The 18,461-nt window shown below is 39.7% G+C and overlaps 1 protein-coding gene across 26 annotated transcripts in view; it reads right to left on the reverse strand.

Moving 5' to 3' along the window:
• The window catches only part of NRXN1 (neurexin 1), a 730,807-nt gene that overhangs the window by 13,146 nt on the left and 699,200 nt on the right, over positions 1–18,461 (reverse strand). For 16 of the 26 annotated variants that reach the window (XM_055725490.1, XM_055725507.1, XM_055725513.1 and 13 more), the window contains one exon: positions 8,747–8,834. In XM_055725490.1, coding sequence (XP_055581465.1) covers positions 8,747–8,834 — 88 coding nt within the window. The remainder of the gene's footprint in view (positions 1–8,746; positions 8,835–18,461) is intronic. The other 10 variants (XM_055725508.1, XM_055725514.1, XM_055725505.1 and 7 more) reach the window with 1 other exon arrangement.

Consider the following 18,461-nt stretch of genomic DNA (forward strand, 5'->3'; position numbering starts at 1 on the left):
GGATAGCTCAGGTCAGCTGTCCTGGCTCTGCTCCCTGCCGGCTTCCTGGGCACCTGCCCCTGGGCAGAGCACGGGGAACTGGAAAGTCCTGGATTTACAATAAGCATTACTTAGCAACATCAGCGTGTTATCAACATTTTTCTCTTACCAAATCCAAAACACAGCCCTGTGCCAGCTGCTAGGAAGAAAATTAACTCTACCCCAGCTGAAAACAGGACACTTGAAAACCAGATTCCTTTCTCAGGATGCAGATTAGGACAGGTCAGTGCTGTTTTTCTTATACTTTATTTGTGTTTATGCTTCTATGCCAAATTGGAAAGATCATACTTGAGAAGCCAAAATAGAGATTGCTCCTGTTGGGAGTTCAGAACACTTCAACTGGCATGATCAGCATGGGCCGCATAAATGGATAAAATCTGACTTTGAATTTTAAGAAAGAAAGAAAGAAATATTATTAGCATCTAAACGAATTATATAGTTTACTTGTTGAAATATGCATATAAACCCCTTCATGATACTTCAAAAGCACATACATGTGTTTGGGGTATTTTATACCCTGGTCTTCAGTTAAGTGACTCTTTTATTCTGGCTTAAAAAGTTCTACACCTTTTTTGATAATGGTGGAAAATTATCATAGTGAAGGCTGTCAAAGTACACACATCTATTTCTGTGGCTAACAACTAATAATCATAAAAGATTTTGAACTGCCAGAACCTATTTTCACATATTAGGGATACAAACACAGAAACTGGGGCTTAATTAGCTTTATCATTGCAAATGATACATTGAATCTTGAATACTTGTCTTGAAAATCAGGATTGTTTTGTTTAAGAGAGCACAGTCATAGATCCAATTTCTTTTTTTGTTTGGTTTTGTTGTTGTTGTTGTTGTTGTTTTGGTTTGCTTGTTTGTTTCTTACAAAGCCACTGCATTAGCAGACAGTTAATTCCTAAAGGTCTGTGTAATACCTCATTCAGTAATTTTGTACTTCGTTTGATTTTTTTTTCCAGTCATTCTGGATATGTCTCACTCTCCAGTTAATGCTGGAATGTTCTGTGAAGCAGGTTCTCTACCTGGATGTAGGAAAAGGAATAGGTCACAGCAACTGTTTGAGTGAGCGACAGTTTTTTTCTACAATTTTTTCTGAGGAAAGTCAGGAAGGTAAGCCCTCAAAAGCATATGTATATACTTGGAGGGAGAGAGAAAACAAGAAATAATATTTAATGGATTGTGTGACAATTTCCCCCAGATAGCCTCAACAAAGAAACAAGACCATGTTCCTCCACTTCGGTGTGTGCTGAATGAGAGTAGACTTCTCCTGCTCTCCTCCAACCCTGCCCACAGAACTGCCACCCTCAGCTCTAACCTGTCCCCATTCACTTCCTCGCACATCATCTCACGCAGGGATTGTACACTTGCCTGACTGACTAACAAATCACTTCTACACCTGAATAAAATCACATGACACTTGTGCACATTTAATTGTCCATGATCCAGACAAGCACTGAAAAATGTAGGGAGTTCCCCTGGAGCCAGTGGGTATGGCACGTATTGTCCACGCGCATTTGTGAATAAGTGACGCGGGCTGCCTGGTTCGCTTCTCTGCATTCATCTCCCAGTCCTGGTACTGCAGCAGGATCATGTGCATCAGCTTTGCCTATAAATACCTTCAGGACTGAACCACTCGTGATGTTTTACATCTTTAAAAGAAAGAAAAATAACAGAGACTTCTTTCACGGGCCACTCCTTCAGGAGCATTGATTAATATGCCCATTTTTCTTGAATTATTGTTTGTAAAATGAGTAGATTTCTTCAAACTACTAGACACGTTACCATCTGGTTTTGTCTATGCTGTGGAGACATCTAACTCCAAACCACTGAACATGTCTCAGCAGTCCTAATAATCGTCCCTTAACAAATTTCTCTGAACAAGAACTGTCTTTTCATGTTGTCTGCGTATGCCTGAAGCATGAAGCAGAGCTTTAGGTACTGACATGCAAATAACTACCCCAGTATTTACATCGTAAATGTTTGTTATTCTTCTAAACATTACAGAAGTGAGAACATCCAACTTTAGCAGGATTATGAGCGGAATACGAATACACCTTCAAAGTTCACACACAAGGAAAACTGTTCATCATTTACGCACCAGTGGAGAAGGTCTTGTGCAAGTTAACAGAGAGCCTTGTATGATTTATAGCAACCTGATGTCGGGATTTCTAATCAGGCTTAGAGCACAGTGAGCCACTGATATTAGAACTGATAGAAAACCATTACTTTCAGAAAAAAAAGCCAGTTCCCCAGTTTCCATGCATATTTTGCCTTCTGATATGTTCATATCACTGCGACGGCAATTAATACATGCTGGAAAGCCTTAGCTTGTGCTGTCATCTCTAGGCTACGTATTAAACCTCTCTTTGAATGCCCCATCCCAGGCCAGGCTGGACAAGGCGTTGGAGCTAGATGGTCTTTAATGTCCCTTCCAACCCAAACCATTTGATGATGATGACAACGTTTGGCAAGGAGTGTCTACTTAATTGTTCCCATTTCAAAGGCATGTTTAGCTAACAATAGCTGCATATTGTCTTAAACTGTGCTTAAAGATTAACGCCAGAATAATTTCATATTTGTCCCAAATCCCCTGTACCACTTGAGGTTACACAAGGAAAGGATGTGTAAGAGTGTGAACACCACCACTACCACCAAAATCACACAGAATGCATTTGAGGAGTCAGAATTCTCTGAACTATAGAAAGATTGTTTGTGAGAGTGAAAGAAAACCTTTCCTTTAGCACGTGCTGTTGTTTTCAGCTGCTCCCAACACTGGGAATGTATGAAAATCCTTAGGCTGCTGGGAAGCTCAGTATTCCCATATTTCAATAGTGTAGCTGGCAAAGAGTAGAGATCAGTGTTGGTGCAATGGATCAATCGCCCTTTTTAACCTCATTTTCTTAGATACTTGAGGAAAAAATTCTTTTTGAAGAAATTCAAATGAGAAATGGCATATTTGTAATTCACAGTGACAGACACCAAGAACTCAGCTTGTTGACAAAGAAGTGGTTCAGCTCACAAGAAAATAATTTGGAAAAATGTAAGATTTGCTTTCTGTTGCTTTGAGGAGGGGTTTACAATTTTTTTAAAAAAATTAAAACAACCTAAACAACCATTGTAACTTCAGTTATAGGAAAATTAATCTATATTTGAAGCTTCTCAGTTCCTTTATGTATAGACATGGTAGGTGGTAATGTTTAGAAAGTTTGTAAATAAAGCATAATTTTCACCCTGCAGTAGTTCATACAGACATGCCTGTATGTATTTCGTCTAAGTGTTTTAAAAGGCTGATTCAAGAAAACACAGCGATCTTTCTAGCACTGGAAACACATACAGAACTACAGGATAATTGGACTGAGGCACAAATATTCCCTTTATGTCTTGAGCCATAATGAACACAGTAGCCCTACGAACTAACTGCAGTTTTATTTTTTTTGTTTGTTTGTTTGTTTCAGCTCCTTGCACAATGAATTCCATGAAGTGCATTAAAGTAGGGCACTTGCAGTGATGCATAAATTATAGGAGTCACTTCACCTCCTACTGCAATGTTATCTTGCTGCCAGATGCGCCGGGAATACAGTGCAATAATTTGTGACAGGAAAAGAAAAGCAGAACTTCTAATAACAAGCATAAATCATTCACAGCCTGTATTTTGCAACTCTGCCCATTAGGAAAAAAGGTATCAGTGCTGGGACCAAACCTAAACCATCACAAAGTGCTTGAGAATGTATAATTCCTAGCCTTCTCCGCCTCTCCAATACATGCTATCCCGCAGCAGGGGATGTATCTATGCAGGAAGCAGTTTGTGTGCGAAGCCCTGCACTGCTCTGCTACCAGGACAAAGCCTTCCCCAGAGCCATGGCTGAACCGTAAGAGTCACTTTCAGCAGTGGCTTGTTTGCTTTGTCTTGGCCATACTGATGCTTTGGAGATTTCTGACTGTCGCCAGCTGTTTTCTGCATCGCGATGAGCCTGACCAAGAGGCAGAAAAACCAACACATGCTCCAAGATCAGTCCACAAGCATCTATCCTATTATTGGTCCTTACTTAATAATGTAGGAAAACAACTGATCCCATTTCTCCCTCAGAATCAAGAATCAGGTCTACGAAAGATAACCAGTGCTACCAGCTGGTGGTATACGTCACTGAACTTGATCCTGCCTAGTCTTATCCTACGTACCTACAGAACAGGGGCAAGACCTGACACCAAACACAGTCCTGGGAAGTGGAACCCAAGAGCTGCCAGACAAATGCAGATCAAGAGATGATGAAGTATTTTCTTTGGTTGCAACATGTGAACATGAACAAAAGAGCTTGTTTGTACAAGACTCTTTTTTCACTTTAAAGGTTGTTTTCTGTTAAAACTTCTAAAACCAGTGAATACCATATATTCTGGCCTTAGGACTGCCAAAAACTCCCATTTCTGCTGGGGCCGCCAGGAGAGGTTTTCAACCTAATTTCTAACTTAAAGCTCTGTTAAGTTCCAAGTTTGAGAAGGATTTAACTGTAAATTGTAGAAAAGAAGAACCATTCACAGGCATGTTAGAAACCGTAAGAATTTTTACCTGGTCTAGATTTCCCTGCCACTAAACTCAGTGATTTCACTTCATTTGACCCAGTTTGGATCTCTCTGGAACATTTCAATAGCTACAGAAGTGGCTAGAGAATAACTAACAAATAAAATACCAGCCCAGTATAACTGGAAAAAATAAGCTGTGTAGCTCACTGAAACTCAGCAGAAATCAGAGCTCTACAGAGCTCAGAAAAGGCTGGAACAGCAGTCCTGATATGCAGAATGGCAATTTGTCCACCCGCAATTTTATAACTCTTCACATAAAATCAGTAAATCAGCCCAGGTCCTTTTTTTGGATAGGTTTCCCCTAACATTTTTCATAACTTGTCTACAAAATGAAAAGGCTTTATTATTTCCTCTATGACATGATGCTGAAGGAACAGAAACTCTTACTTATTTTTATTATTATTATTATAATAATCATCACCATTATTCTTTGTGTTGTTATTAGTATTTAGAGTAGGAGGGGGGGAACGTGGAGAGACTGTGAAAGCAATACGTGTTGCTTTACTATACAAAACATAACGCAGATAAAATATGTTGACTAAGTTTTGCATGCTAATAAATTTGTTATGACTTCATCCAATTACGGCACATTTAGCAGTTTGTATACCACAATGAAATCTGCAATTATAATTTTTGTGACTTTATGTTCCAGACAAGTTGATGGGATTGCTGCTTAGCAGCTCTTAATCTGCTCTACGTTTTTATGTTCCGTACAAAATTTGTTGCAAATTGCATCTTTCCATTTATTGTTTAGAAGACAGGTGCACAGAAAGTGAAGCGGGTGGTGGCAGACCAAGACTTGTTAGCCACCACATACTGCCACATATTTATCCTGGAAAAGAAGCCCTATCTTAAGCATAAATCTCACTAATCAGGAAAATCTAGATAATGAGTATTTTCTATGACATACAGGTTTGCCATATTCAAATTGTGTGTTGAATAGGCTCTCATTTGGAGCTGAGAACTTTGGTTAGAAACGGGCATATTATGGGCAATCATCATAGAAACATATGGTTATGGCTCTGTCAATAAAACTGGATGGGCTCTGGCCATCCCTGAAATGTATTCCTGACAGAGAAATGTTGACCTGAGAGCTCTGAGGGCATCTTCTCTGCTGCTGGGGTGGATCCTTTTGCTGACTGACCATCAGGCAGCAAAACAAGAAATCAAATGGGATCTCAGACTACGGGCTCTGAAGTGCAAATGTAAGAGTAAAATGGTCCTTATTCGCCATATGTTCTGCCTCCAAGAAGTTATCTGCCAGGAAACATAAGCTTCACCATGAGGAGTAGCAAATCTGGTTTGTCAAAAGGGTTAAGGTGAAAAAGCTGAACTGAAGCATGGGAAGGATTTAAATGGAGGTACATATCCTTTTCTATCTCCTACTCCAAATGAAAAGAGGAAAAAAAAAATCATCAATCTGTCAGTGTTAACAATATTATGCTTCTCTCCCTTAAGTTCCAGCCTCCCATTTAGGAGTAGCTCAAATCCACATGAAGCTTGCAGTACTACCGAGATGGACCTGTGCCTACCAGACTATTAACGGAGAAAGCTTATTCATAAGACGAAGTGACTAAGACTAAAACAGCTTGTGGAGAGAAAGATATGCTAGAAGTTATGACTTCAGTAACCCCTTTGGTTCATCTTGTTTCAAATACAAGAAAGGACAAGGCCAATGAAGAGGGAGGCAAATTAATAGCTTTTAAGAGTTGAGAGTGGGAGGACAAGTGACATTTTGATGTAAAGAATGACAGATAAAATGATCCAGACAATTGGGATTATATGGAGAACATAATTCCTGTGCCATTCCACACTTCTTTTTTAAAAAAATAAGCAGTAACAGTTGGGATCCAAGAAATGAAGCACTAAAACCATTCTCACATCAACAAAACCAAGAAGCATAGCTGGGTGCTGAATGGTAAGTTAAACCAGGAGAGGTAAACACCGGGACGTAAAGCTAATGGCAATGTTTTGCAGGAAGGCTAATATTCCCATCCCCCTTCTGGACCATCGGTTGGACAGAAACGATAACCTGTCAGAAAGCTTCATTTCACCCCTCTCATTCCTGCACCCATCAGCTAAATGACTGAGCATGGCTCCGGGAGTACCAAGCCTTGCAGCTCCACATCTGAAATTTAAAACAACCTCAGAGAAGAATTATTCTGGAATTGTATTGGCTATCTGCAAGCTGTAAGGCTGAGACAATACAAATTCACAGCTAATATTCATATTATTCATATAAATACAAATACAACAGCTGCATGCTCACAGGGTTTTGGAAATGTTTTAGTGCTGAGTACATAATGTATTGTTTCACAATTACCTTATAAAAGTTAAACCAAAATATTAAAATTATCTACATTTACAGTACATAAATGTCAATTTATCTATTGAGCAGCCTGAGTTAACTAAAGCAGGGAAGCAATTAACATGAATGAGCTCAGAGCCATATGAGCTAGTGCATTGACTCATACGGGACAAGGCAGTTGTTAAACTCAAGAATTTGGAAAATGAGAAGGAAAGAGCAGAGGGGAAAAAAGAAAAAATAACTGAAAATTAATTTTCAGACTTTCAGAAAATGAATTCTTATCCCAACTCCTAAACATCTTGATCATGATGTCTGGGACTTCTGCAAGTGAAATGTCTTCCTGAGACATTAAAAAATGTGTAAGGTGGGTGTACCTGTTGCTGCTCAGATTTAAGAGTAGTCATTCCATCTTGTGGCATTTTGAAAGCCACTCTGAAATCCTTTTATTGGCCAGCAAAAGAAACCAACCACAAAGTATTCTCATCAAATCTATAAACATCTTGGTTCCTGGAAGCACTCAAATGCCACTCTGCAGGTCCATCAAACATGGAGACAAGCCATAAATGTCTCTGCCTTTACTTAATTCAAATATATAATTATTCCATGTGGGTATTAGGCTATGTGACTTGGAAAAGGAACCATGCATCTGCATTTGAAGCAAAATTTAATTTGTCTTAAGGCTATGTAGACATATCTCCTGCCTCAGATTTGGGTGCTGTACTAAGATTGCTCTTAGCTGTGATTTGCATTTATAGACTGCTTTCAAATTTAATTGATTTCTGCTTTGATCTTAATTCTTTTCGTATTAGGTATTGTAGCAAGTAGCAAAGATTACCAAATTACCTAACCAACTGAGAGCAGGTGTGCTACCAAATAGCACAGAATTCAAGTGAATAAGAAAAACGGAGATATATATTTTAGCACAGGCTGCTCACTCAGAAAAGGTAGCAGCTAATCCAAGATGACAAAGAAAGCAGGAGTAACTCATTGCACTATCTGGAATTTTTGAAGGTTATAGAGGAACGTAATGCTTCACACTGCTGCTATGAAGTTTTGCATTCCTTTCCCATCTGTGATAAACATTCGGATTTTTAGAGAAGGCATGAGGTATTTCATTGCATATGAAGGTAAAAGGGAAATTATATCACAGAGAAAAATTAGTACTAAATCTCCATTATCCAGTGGCAGTAGGAAAGACATGGCCAAAACACTACAAAGTTTTTGTTCCACAGAAAATACTAGAACGTCAAAATTTTTCATTTCTAATCAGAACTAAAACATACACTCTGAATAGTCTTGGCTTGGAAAAAAGCCATAAAACAATTTGAAATTTCAGACCGTTGTATTCTATGTCTTCAGCTTCAGGTTTTTACTGTCTATACAGTATTTTATACCACATAGGACAATTCAAAATGAACTCTACTGACATGATATGACATTTTTAATATGGTACTGTTATCGTATTTGGGGGAAATTCTTAAGGCACAAAAAATTGCACCATCTTTCTCCTCAATGATGTTGTCCCTCCTTTATCACAATACCACAGCTGCAACAGCCCTAGAATGCCCTTCCCGGTCCAGGCTCGGGTCAAGCTACAACCTTGCTCAGATCACGACTATTGATGTGCTCCCATCCATTCTTTGAAAAAAAGATAGCAAGCTCCCTCTCCGCTGACACTGCCCTGTGTAGAAAGACCCCAGTTCAACTTCTCCCTGCTATGTGAGAAAGGGCTGTCCCACTAGACAGGACTCTGGGGGACTGGAGCATGCAAATATGAAATAAAAGAAAGTAATAAAAAAGTTGACTAACCTAACCCACCTGAGCTCGGCTCACAGGGATCGATGTCCTCATCATCGCTAGGACATTCAGCCGAGGCCACCAGGATGTCATCTGTGGTCTGCAAAGAAAAGAAAAGTCAGATGTATTTTAATTGACTGAAGATGTTGTAAGATTCTCACAGGCATTTTTTTTTCTTGCTTGGCATTATGTAAGGCCCAGAGCATTCCAGACTTAACACGTAACAGCACAGCGACACTCTCCAACTCCGTATTAATGGGACTTTGCTTTTCAATTCGCACTTGTCAGTTTTTAGAGGAACTCTGTTAGATATCCAGTGCAGGCACTTAAACATTTTAATATTTTTTTTTTTTAATAAGAACAGAAAGTAGAAGGATAGAATATGTATATTGGGGCTGCTGGTCTTCCCTCTTTATCTCCAGTATCTCTGCTATGACACTGCTGAAAACATTGAAAGCATTAAAAACCCAAGTCAAAATACTGAACTGCCTGCAGCTGCTATAACGATCAGAAACGTAGTGATGTTTTCTCCATTAATTGCACTTGTTTCTCTGATGTAGAGCCAACAAAAAGGAAAAGAAGCAAACGTGACTTTCACTGAGTTGAAAACTATTTAAGGAAAAGAAAGTTAACTGTCAGGGTTAACCCCCAGCCACTCACTCAGTCCCCATCCCAGAGGGATCGGGAGGAGCACCAGAAAAAGGTAAAAGTCGTGAGTTGAGATAATAGCAGTTTAATAACTGAAATAAAAAAAAAAAAAAGGAAAAAAACCCCCACAATAATAATTGTAATGAAGAAGGGGAGAGAGAGGAATAAAACCCAAGGGAAAAAAATACAGGTGATGCACAGCACAGTTGCTCACCGCCCGCCGACTGATGCCCAGCCCGTCCCCGAGCAGCGATCGACCCCTCCCACCAACTGCCCCCAGTTTACATACTGAGCGTGACGCTCTATGGTATGGAACATCCCTATGGATAGCTCGGGTCAGCTGTCCTGGCTCTGCTCCCTGCCGGCTTCTTGGGCACCTGCCCCTGGGCAGAGCACGGGGAACTGGAAAGTCCTTGACTATGAGTAAGCACTACTTAGCAACAACTAAACCATCATGTCAGCAACTAGGAAGAAAATTAATTCTATCCCAGTAAAAAACAGGACAAGAAGAAAAAAAAAAGTCAAGGAAAGAAAACAATAATAAGTATACGCAGTGTTAGAAGGTATCATCCTATTTTCTTAAATATGGGAAAACATCTCATTTTCTTAAACGAGTGAAATATTGCCCCAGTGCTGTGTTTAGATCCAAGGGGTTCTAGGAACTGCTATCCAAAATGAGCTTGGACCGTTCCTTGTATGAAAAAAATCAAATAAATCAACACAAAGGAGACAAACCAAAGGATGTATGATACAACACGCTATAAAGAACAGAATCTGGGGATTCCTATCTACCGCTTCTTACAGTGCAAGAACGAGGAGATACTCAACGCAACACTGAAGCAATCAATCTCGGCATGATAAAATGAAATACCTCCTGTTCAAGCCACCTCTGAGAACAGTCATTTAGAAAGGTAATAAGAACATCCAGAGTTATTAGGGGAAATAATAGCAGGGAAATATATACTGTCATGCTCCTGGATATTTCTCCAGCAATTACTAATGAGGTTAGGAAGAAGCTTTTCCTATGGGCAAGACATTTCATAACTGTCCATTTCAAGCTTCTCTTTGCCTCACCAAAGGAAATACATGGGGAGAATAAAAAGTCTGCATCACATTGAAACAAGAAGCTAAGGATACAGGAGGCAAAAAGCCAATCTTGGATTCCTATATGGCACATATGCCAAAGAGTTTAAGTCTAAGTTTAAGAACATGTAAAAATTTTATTTCTATACAGTAGGACCAAGGCCTAACCGATGTTGTTTATCATTATCATTCTAACTGAAGTTTTAAAGCAAAGCATATTACAGTAATAGGCTTTACTTCGTCATGCTTCAAGAACATTAATGAATATATGCTTTCAGCACTTCTGTGAAGTAGGAAAGTGATACAGGAATACATTCATTAATATGCGAGGCATAACAAAAAAAAGCCTATTATCATAATATTATATTTTACAGGTAAAAGACGGAGGCATAAGTGAATGAAGTAACTTGCTGAAGGTAACCAAAAAGGCTGTAGACAACAGCTACGTTATGTCACAGTTCGATGCCCTAATCATAAAAATTATCTTTCCTTATAGCTGACAAAATTTATAGCTGGGGGAAACCACTGTATAAATCTGTAATGCTGCCAAAACTAGCTGGCAGATTTGAAATGAGAATTAAAAAGAAAAAAAAAAATATATTCTAGATGTCCATTCTTTCTGCCATGTGGAATAAGAGGTCTAACAAAAGCCAGCTGCAAACATCCTCTTGAATGCCTAATATCCCTTTCTTTTCCCCAGAATACAACCATTAAACTTGAAAATCAATCTTAAGTCTCTTTGTGGAAAAGCATCTATGTTTTTCCTAAAGTATATAAAACAAACAAACAGGTAACCAAGAAAAGCCTGCACATAAAGAGTTAACTCTGTCCTGTGAAAAACACAACTACTAAGTATAAATAATTACTAATAAGTATAAAAAAAGGTATCGTGCATTTCCCAAACAATTTCAATATTGTCAGTGAAACCAGTATCATATTTTTCCTTCTGCCCATAACACTGGGGAAGACTATTCTTTCCTGCCCTGCCTGAACGTTTACCAATTGATCACTGGGAAATTGTACACAAATACCATTAAACAGAGAGGATCACATGCATACATAAATAGTCATAGCAAAAAACGATGGCCTGTGAGATCTACTGGTCTCACTGGAATTCTGTTTAAGGGCGCTTCAGTACACCCATGGGCAAGCAACCCTCATAACTTGAGCGAACTGAGGTGAAACAACGCAATAGGTTGGTATAATTATTGCAGTGCCCCTGATTACTCTTTGTATAGGATAGTATGGTCAGGGTTTACTTTAAGTAGCTCTACTTTCTGTACAACTTGCAGTGCATTCAAAATTACCAGAAAATAAGGATGGGTAAATCATACACTTCTGGTGTCTTAGTGTATGAGAGAGACTTTGCTCAGTTACTTCTAAGAGGGAGTGTCAAAACTGTCTTTATAAAGTGACACTAATTCCAGTCTACGGAAAGAGTATTCACACTTCTGCAAGAACAAAGGGATGTTCTTGACTGATAAAAGTGCATGTATATTATGGGCACAGAGATGAATAATACCTTAAATAAACGTGAACATAGCACATCAAGAAAGATCTTGTTAAAGTCTCAGAGTATTAAAGGAAATCGTGCATATTTCAAAGCCCATAATAGGTATAAAACTGATTTCATTGCAAGCAATAAATCAAGTATCAGTATTTGAGTAAGAGACGGAAGTGATGTGAAAAACTGTTTTCTTCAGAAAAATACGTCAGGAAGGATTCCAGTTTAAGGATCAATGAATAGCTGTGTCACAGCCCCCCACTGTTCCCCCCTTTCCCCAAACCCAAATGCCTCCTTCCTGCTACTCACACATATTTTTATCAGAAAAAAAAGGCAAAGAAGCTGTGAAAGGCAAGTGAAATGGCAGTGATCAAGCAACAAATAAAAGCCATCGGACTGCTTAACACAATTTAAAATGGGATTAAGAATTAGCTAAAACACTAGAGAATATAAAACATACATCAATTAAAGAAATACTGTGGGCCAGCTACCAGAGGTGGTTTGGTTTTTTTTCCAAAAGAGCTCTGACTGAAGGGAATTTACCTGAACAGAGAATGGGATTATTGAGACCTAAGGGTCTCAGACAGCCACAGGGTACAGATAAATAATGTGAGATAGAGTAATACATTTTACTTTCTGCACATTATCTTTTTCTCATGCTTTTTAATTTGGATGGAAAGATTTAAAACAAATCAGCTCTCCTAAGTGAATTGCAATTGTTGCTAGCACTATGGCTAATTTACAGGACACTGCTTCGAGCATTCTCATTAATCAAGGATTTAAAAGTCAGTGGAAAATCCCTTATTTACAGTGAGTGCCTAATAGGATAACATCCAACTGGTATCATCATAATACATGATCGGATTAGAATGTCTCTTGGGCGAGTTGTTCAAATTCATTTAAGAAGCAATACTCTAGCTGTAAGAGATTTAAAGAAAATGTATTAAAATAGCAGGTGTAAAACAGGGAAGTCCAGGCAGAATTTCTTTTGATTGCATGATCTTTTCTTTGTGTATTTTCAGAGCTTTTCAGATTCAGTCGGCAGATGTGGTTGTACAATTTCAAATGCAGTCCATTATAATATGCGGCTTCTTAAAAAGTTGGGACATCTGTTCACATTTCAGAAAAAGGATGGTAGAAAAAGCTTATGATTAGCATGCCAATATAAAAAATGGACAAAATATAGATATATCACATTTTGTAAAGCTAGAAGTCACTGCGTAATGTAATTTCTGACAATTACTCATGGGTGTAGCCCCTGCAGGAACAGGTCTTGCTTACATCAGTCAGGTGTGCTGGAAAAAAATAAGGACTTTGGGATTTGTGTCTTAGCCAAGAGAAAGTTCAGGATAACACCAATCTGCCACCTTGCCTGAGGAAGGAAATGGTGACTATTTCAAGAAAGCTCCTGGCCAGATCAAAAACTGATGCTCTAGTCCTGGCTCAAAGACAGCAACAGTCTGTAGCTATGGATAAACGTCAAGCTGCTCAAAGGCTACTACCATGACCAGTAATTATGGCTGTGCCCCTCTAATAGTGCTCTTTGAATGCTATGTCATTAAAAAAAATAATAATTGCAAATGAATAAACAATATTGGAAAGTAATTTTATTATTATTATTGTTACTCAGGTTGTGCATGACTGGGCATAAATACATACCATCTTCTTCAGTTTTTGTGTATGAAGCTTGTTGTAGGTGAAGGTACCAGAGAAATACAATCTAAAAATTAAATCACCAATCTGAATCGTGCGTTCATTAACAGTATAATGGATCCTGCATATTTTCTTTTGTAGTATTCCACCAGCTCTCCTTTAAATCATAGCACCCTACTCTGAATATAGTTTATTCCTTTCTTGTTCAATAATACACTTTATCCCATGAGAACTGCGAGTAAATCCAAATCACACAACAGTTAAAACCCAGCAGTCCTAAAATATTATATGAATTATGAACAGCATAACTGCTTGTGACTACTGCTTAAATTATTTTAGATGAGAACTTCAACAGTGTAATCAAAACCATTCTTATTTATTTGTACAGCTTTAGCGCTTAATGATACCAGCCGGGCACCCTTGTGCTTGGTGCTAAAGGCAGCTGGAAGGACAAGGCTCTGCTCTGGGGGGCTTCCAGTTTGATTTTGGCCCAGATACAGCACATGAGTGTGAGGGAGGGGGAGCAGCGGACAGGAAGGGTCAGGTGAGGATGCTACTGGGAAGCGCTAGCAGTTACGCAGGTTGCATCTAGCAAATTTTCCACAATGATGCTCCAAGACGGCGGGAAGGAAGGTCAGGCAGAAAAGAGGCAGAGAAAAAGCCAGGCAGGAGCCTGTGACTGGCCAAGGAGATGCTGGGACCAGATGGTGCCTGGAGAGCGCTGCTGAGGCTGAAAGCCTCTCCGAGGAAAGTCAGTGTATTTAAAACCCCGTCTGGCGAGGGTAGCGCAGGAGGAGGCAAGCAGCTCCAGCCCGGCAGGACCCAGCATGGCTGTGCTGGGAGGGGGAGGAGCAAAGAAAGTGAGAATTTAATGGTAAGGTCATGGGAAGGAAGGGGACAAGGTGGTAAAAGGGGGCAGCCAGGATACAAGGAGGATGACAGCGACAGACCTGATTATGTGGACATTAATGGGTAAGAATTTAATACCTGTCAACAAATGACTGCCTGAAAACATATTTTGGGATGTAGGACTAGGAAATAAACCGTCTAATTCTCCTTTCCCCTTTTGAGAAATGCTTGGTTATTGCCTCTGCTTACATTGCTTCATTTTTCTACTGAAAAATACTTATTGAAATACCTGCCATTTAGTTCAGAGAGAATCAGCTACAACTGCTATTTAAACACAGATGTCTGCTTCAGCTTATCAGTATATATAGCTAGAACCATGGCACAAACAAAGGGTTTGGAAAGCCAACGTATACACACTGCTACCTTCTTCTTTAGCTGTGGCACACTTTCCTTTAAAAATACAGTTTGTGCAACATTTACAGAAGGGAGCTTTCAGCAGTCATTTTGTACTTTTGCACTGGACTCATTAACTTCTGAGGCAGAAGGGACTTTCCTCCAAACTAATCCCTCACATATATTCCTTTCTTCCCTGATTTTTCTCTTAACGGGAGGAATAAAGTAACCTAAACCAATGGGAATACTGGCAGAAACCAACAGAGCATGAAAGATCACAAAAAAGTTCATGTGGAAAAAAAAATCAAATTTCATTTTTTGGGATGGGATTAACTGCACAATTTTCCAGCCAAGACTCTGCAATTTAAATTTAATTTTCTGTGTATGAAGCAGATCTCTGTGACTGGTTGCTGAGACAGTCACAGAAAGAAACTCAAATATGTCACATTAGTCAGTAGTACTCTTCAGCTAGCTTCTCCCTGGTGTTAATAACCTCCCATCGCATAAGGCAGTTTGCTGACAAAGATGCTAAAGTGATCTAGCACTAATATCGGCTCTAGATGACATGTTGTTTAGACAACTGCCTCTAAAGTTTTATTTAACCTGCTACAGGTCAAACAAGTACATGTGCATCAATTACCACTCGTCCATCCACACACAAAAATTATTTTCTCAGCACTGTGCTACTGGAAAATGTTATTTCTGGATATGGATATTAAAATGCTAATATTTCAAGCGCATACACAATATTTATTGTATCTTTTATTAACTGCTGACATATTATTACCCTGTAATGTGAAAATACAGCAACTGAAAATCAAATCGCTTTCTCAAAACTGGCTCACATCTAATTAATACTGTCATGTTATTTCTTGAATCAGTCAGTGTTTGACACTGGAAGAAAGCAAAAGCCTTGATTTACAAGTTCCTCTCATAGGGGGAAAATAAAAAAAAAAAAAAAAAGAAGAAAGAAAAGAAACTTCTGAGCTGCAATAACCAAACACCGTAAGGCCTTTCAGTTTGTGAAATGAGTGTCACAGAAACTAAACTCTGGTTTTGGTCTCGGTGTAGGTAAAGCCCAAGATGGTGCCTCGGGTGCCCCGCAGGCCACCTCCAGCCCCTGTCCCCAGACCCCAGCAGTGATGGGAACACAGCTGCCCTGCACAGCAAAGCACAACAACCTCATTTCTGGCCTCCACCTCTCCACATAAAGTACAAAAAGTCTATCTTTCCACATAGTAACCTTAAAATCCAGAGTATTATTTCCATGCAGGGCAGCATTTGTATTACTTCTCCATTTTCCCTCCTCCTCCCAAACATCTAAAGTTCTCATGGGCAAAATTACCACAAGGAGCAGAAATATATTTGAGAAAAGGATTTATAATATAATGTCAACAAAACTGCATGGCTTTCTTTTAAGCTCTGAATTTGAAGTTAATTGCTTTGGTCAAAGTCATTTGTCTCATCTGGAGAAAACCAAAAGCAGAGCTGAGAAAATCCACATGCTGGCAAAGCTACAACTTTTTACCTGGACAGCCAGCCAGGCAGCACTCTGCATTAATCTTTAAAAATGAAAGCATTACTAATTAAAAATAGGTAAATAACCCAAATCTTTCCCTATCAGGTCATGTCCCTTACCTCCTGCAATGTATGAATAATGTTAGTTTCATTGATGCAGAACCGAAACCAACTTCTGTATTCATTTTATTTATGAATGTCACTTTTCTTGGACCCTCGTGAAACTTTTTGGGAGCTGCTGTCTGGAAAATCAGCCCACTGGTTTTCCTCCCTGGTTCTCTCCCTGCTGTGCAACTAACGAAAATGCCCACGTCTCCATCGGTGTATTTCTCACTGGACACTCTTCCTTATTTAAAGGCCGTGAAAGGAGATGTTCACCACCATAGCCACTGCGCCACGCCAGGGGCTGCTCTGGACTTCTCGGAAGAAGGTGACCCTGTACGAGCTGCGGTTCTTGGAATCAGAGCCAGCAGCCCCCACACAGTGACGAGAGTATCAAGGATGGGAGTCACCATTCCTCAGGTCTCAGCGGGATGAAGGGTTATTTTTTGGTCGTTACTTGCTTACTTGATCCAAGTCTTAAGCTATAGCACAGGGTTTGGTGTTTACAGAGGGAACTGATGTTTGCCAGGACTGTTGGACTCGTGCTTCAAAATGGTGCTGGTGGCAACGAAGGGTGAGCTGTCCGTGTTTCACACCCTTCACATCCAGGCCAGCTCGCGTCAGAAAAACCCGATGGCATGTTTTGCATGAGGAATCATGCTCATTTGGCATTGCTAAAGACCTCAATTTGTTTTGCAGTCCCAGAGGAATGGACCAGGACTTCTTTCCTGAGAACGGTGTCAGGCACCGCCTTGCTTGTGATTGATGCAGAACTACAGGTACAGCACAAAGACCTGACTGATCCGATCCCTGCGGCTGGAGGTATTGGGGGGGGGGGGGGGGGGGGGGGGAAGCGGCTGGCAGGGAATGACAAATGTGTGAGCACTGTACCATGCCTGCATTGCTCCCTTTGCTCCATCCTCCTCTCCCCGTGCCCTTGGGAACTGCCGGCTGCTCCCACCGCTCTGCCTGCCCCCAGACCCCCGAGCCACCTGGCTGAGGGTGCAGCAGAACTACCCCCATGGTTCCTCATGCTGGAGAAAGAAGCACAGATGAAGAGACACTGCACAAACCCGAACCTTCTCCTTGAAAGTAGGTTTTGAGATGTAACAGCCCAGCAAAGAACTCACTGGCACCTAATTGCATAATGCTTAGTTTTATATTGGTTACAGCAGCCATGGCTTGGGTGAAGAATGAATGAATCATCACATTATTTCTCTCTGATCTAACTCTGAGTTTCACAGTGGTGTAACATTTCTGTTTCCAGAAATATTTTTTTTTTTCCAGCTAATTATCATTCTGCGCTTACAAATACTGTCACAGATCATACTGCTCAGAAGCAGCTGTGCTTTTCTTCAGCTTACCTTTATCACCCTTATTTCCCCCAGGTAACTAAAAGAGGCTGAGAACAAGGGACAGGTAATCTGTGAACTCTTTAAAAGTCACTTGTGCTTTCTTTCTGACATTCTCTTCAAAACATCCATATTCTTCCCTCATAAACACCATACTTCATTACAGAACAAGAACAACAGAACTGCAGTTTGATTTTTGTTTTGTTTTTACATTTGCACTAAGCCTAAAATATATGCAATGGAATGTGATTGATGAAACGCAATCCTATTATTTTCTCCTAGGCAAGAAAATAATTTTGCCTCAAGTATGAGAGAAATGTTTCTGGGCATTATGCTTGCATTTTCTGGTATCATTTTATTTTTAGCCATCTCCTTTTGCTGAAGTAAACATTTTGGTCTCCATTAATTCTGAACTCGCAAAACACAGTGGAGACTTCTGTAAGTTCTTGTTCTTTTTAACCCAGAGACTCTGTCCTTATTAAACTGCAACATTATAACAGCAATAGCAAAGCTTTTAATTTATATTCCTGTATCTACAATCACATGTATAGAGATTGCTGAATTTTTGGAATATAAAACTCACTGCATTTGTGTCAATCTCAGAAAACTCGGGCACAGAGTTAAT

Source organism: Falco cherrug, chromosome 13, assembly GCF_023634085.1.
Source record: "Falco cherrug isolate bFalChe1 chromosome 13, bFalChe1.pri, whole genome shotgun sequence".
Lineage (NCBI taxonomy): Eukaryota > Metazoa > Chordata > Aves > Falconiformes > Falconidae > Falco > Falco cherrug.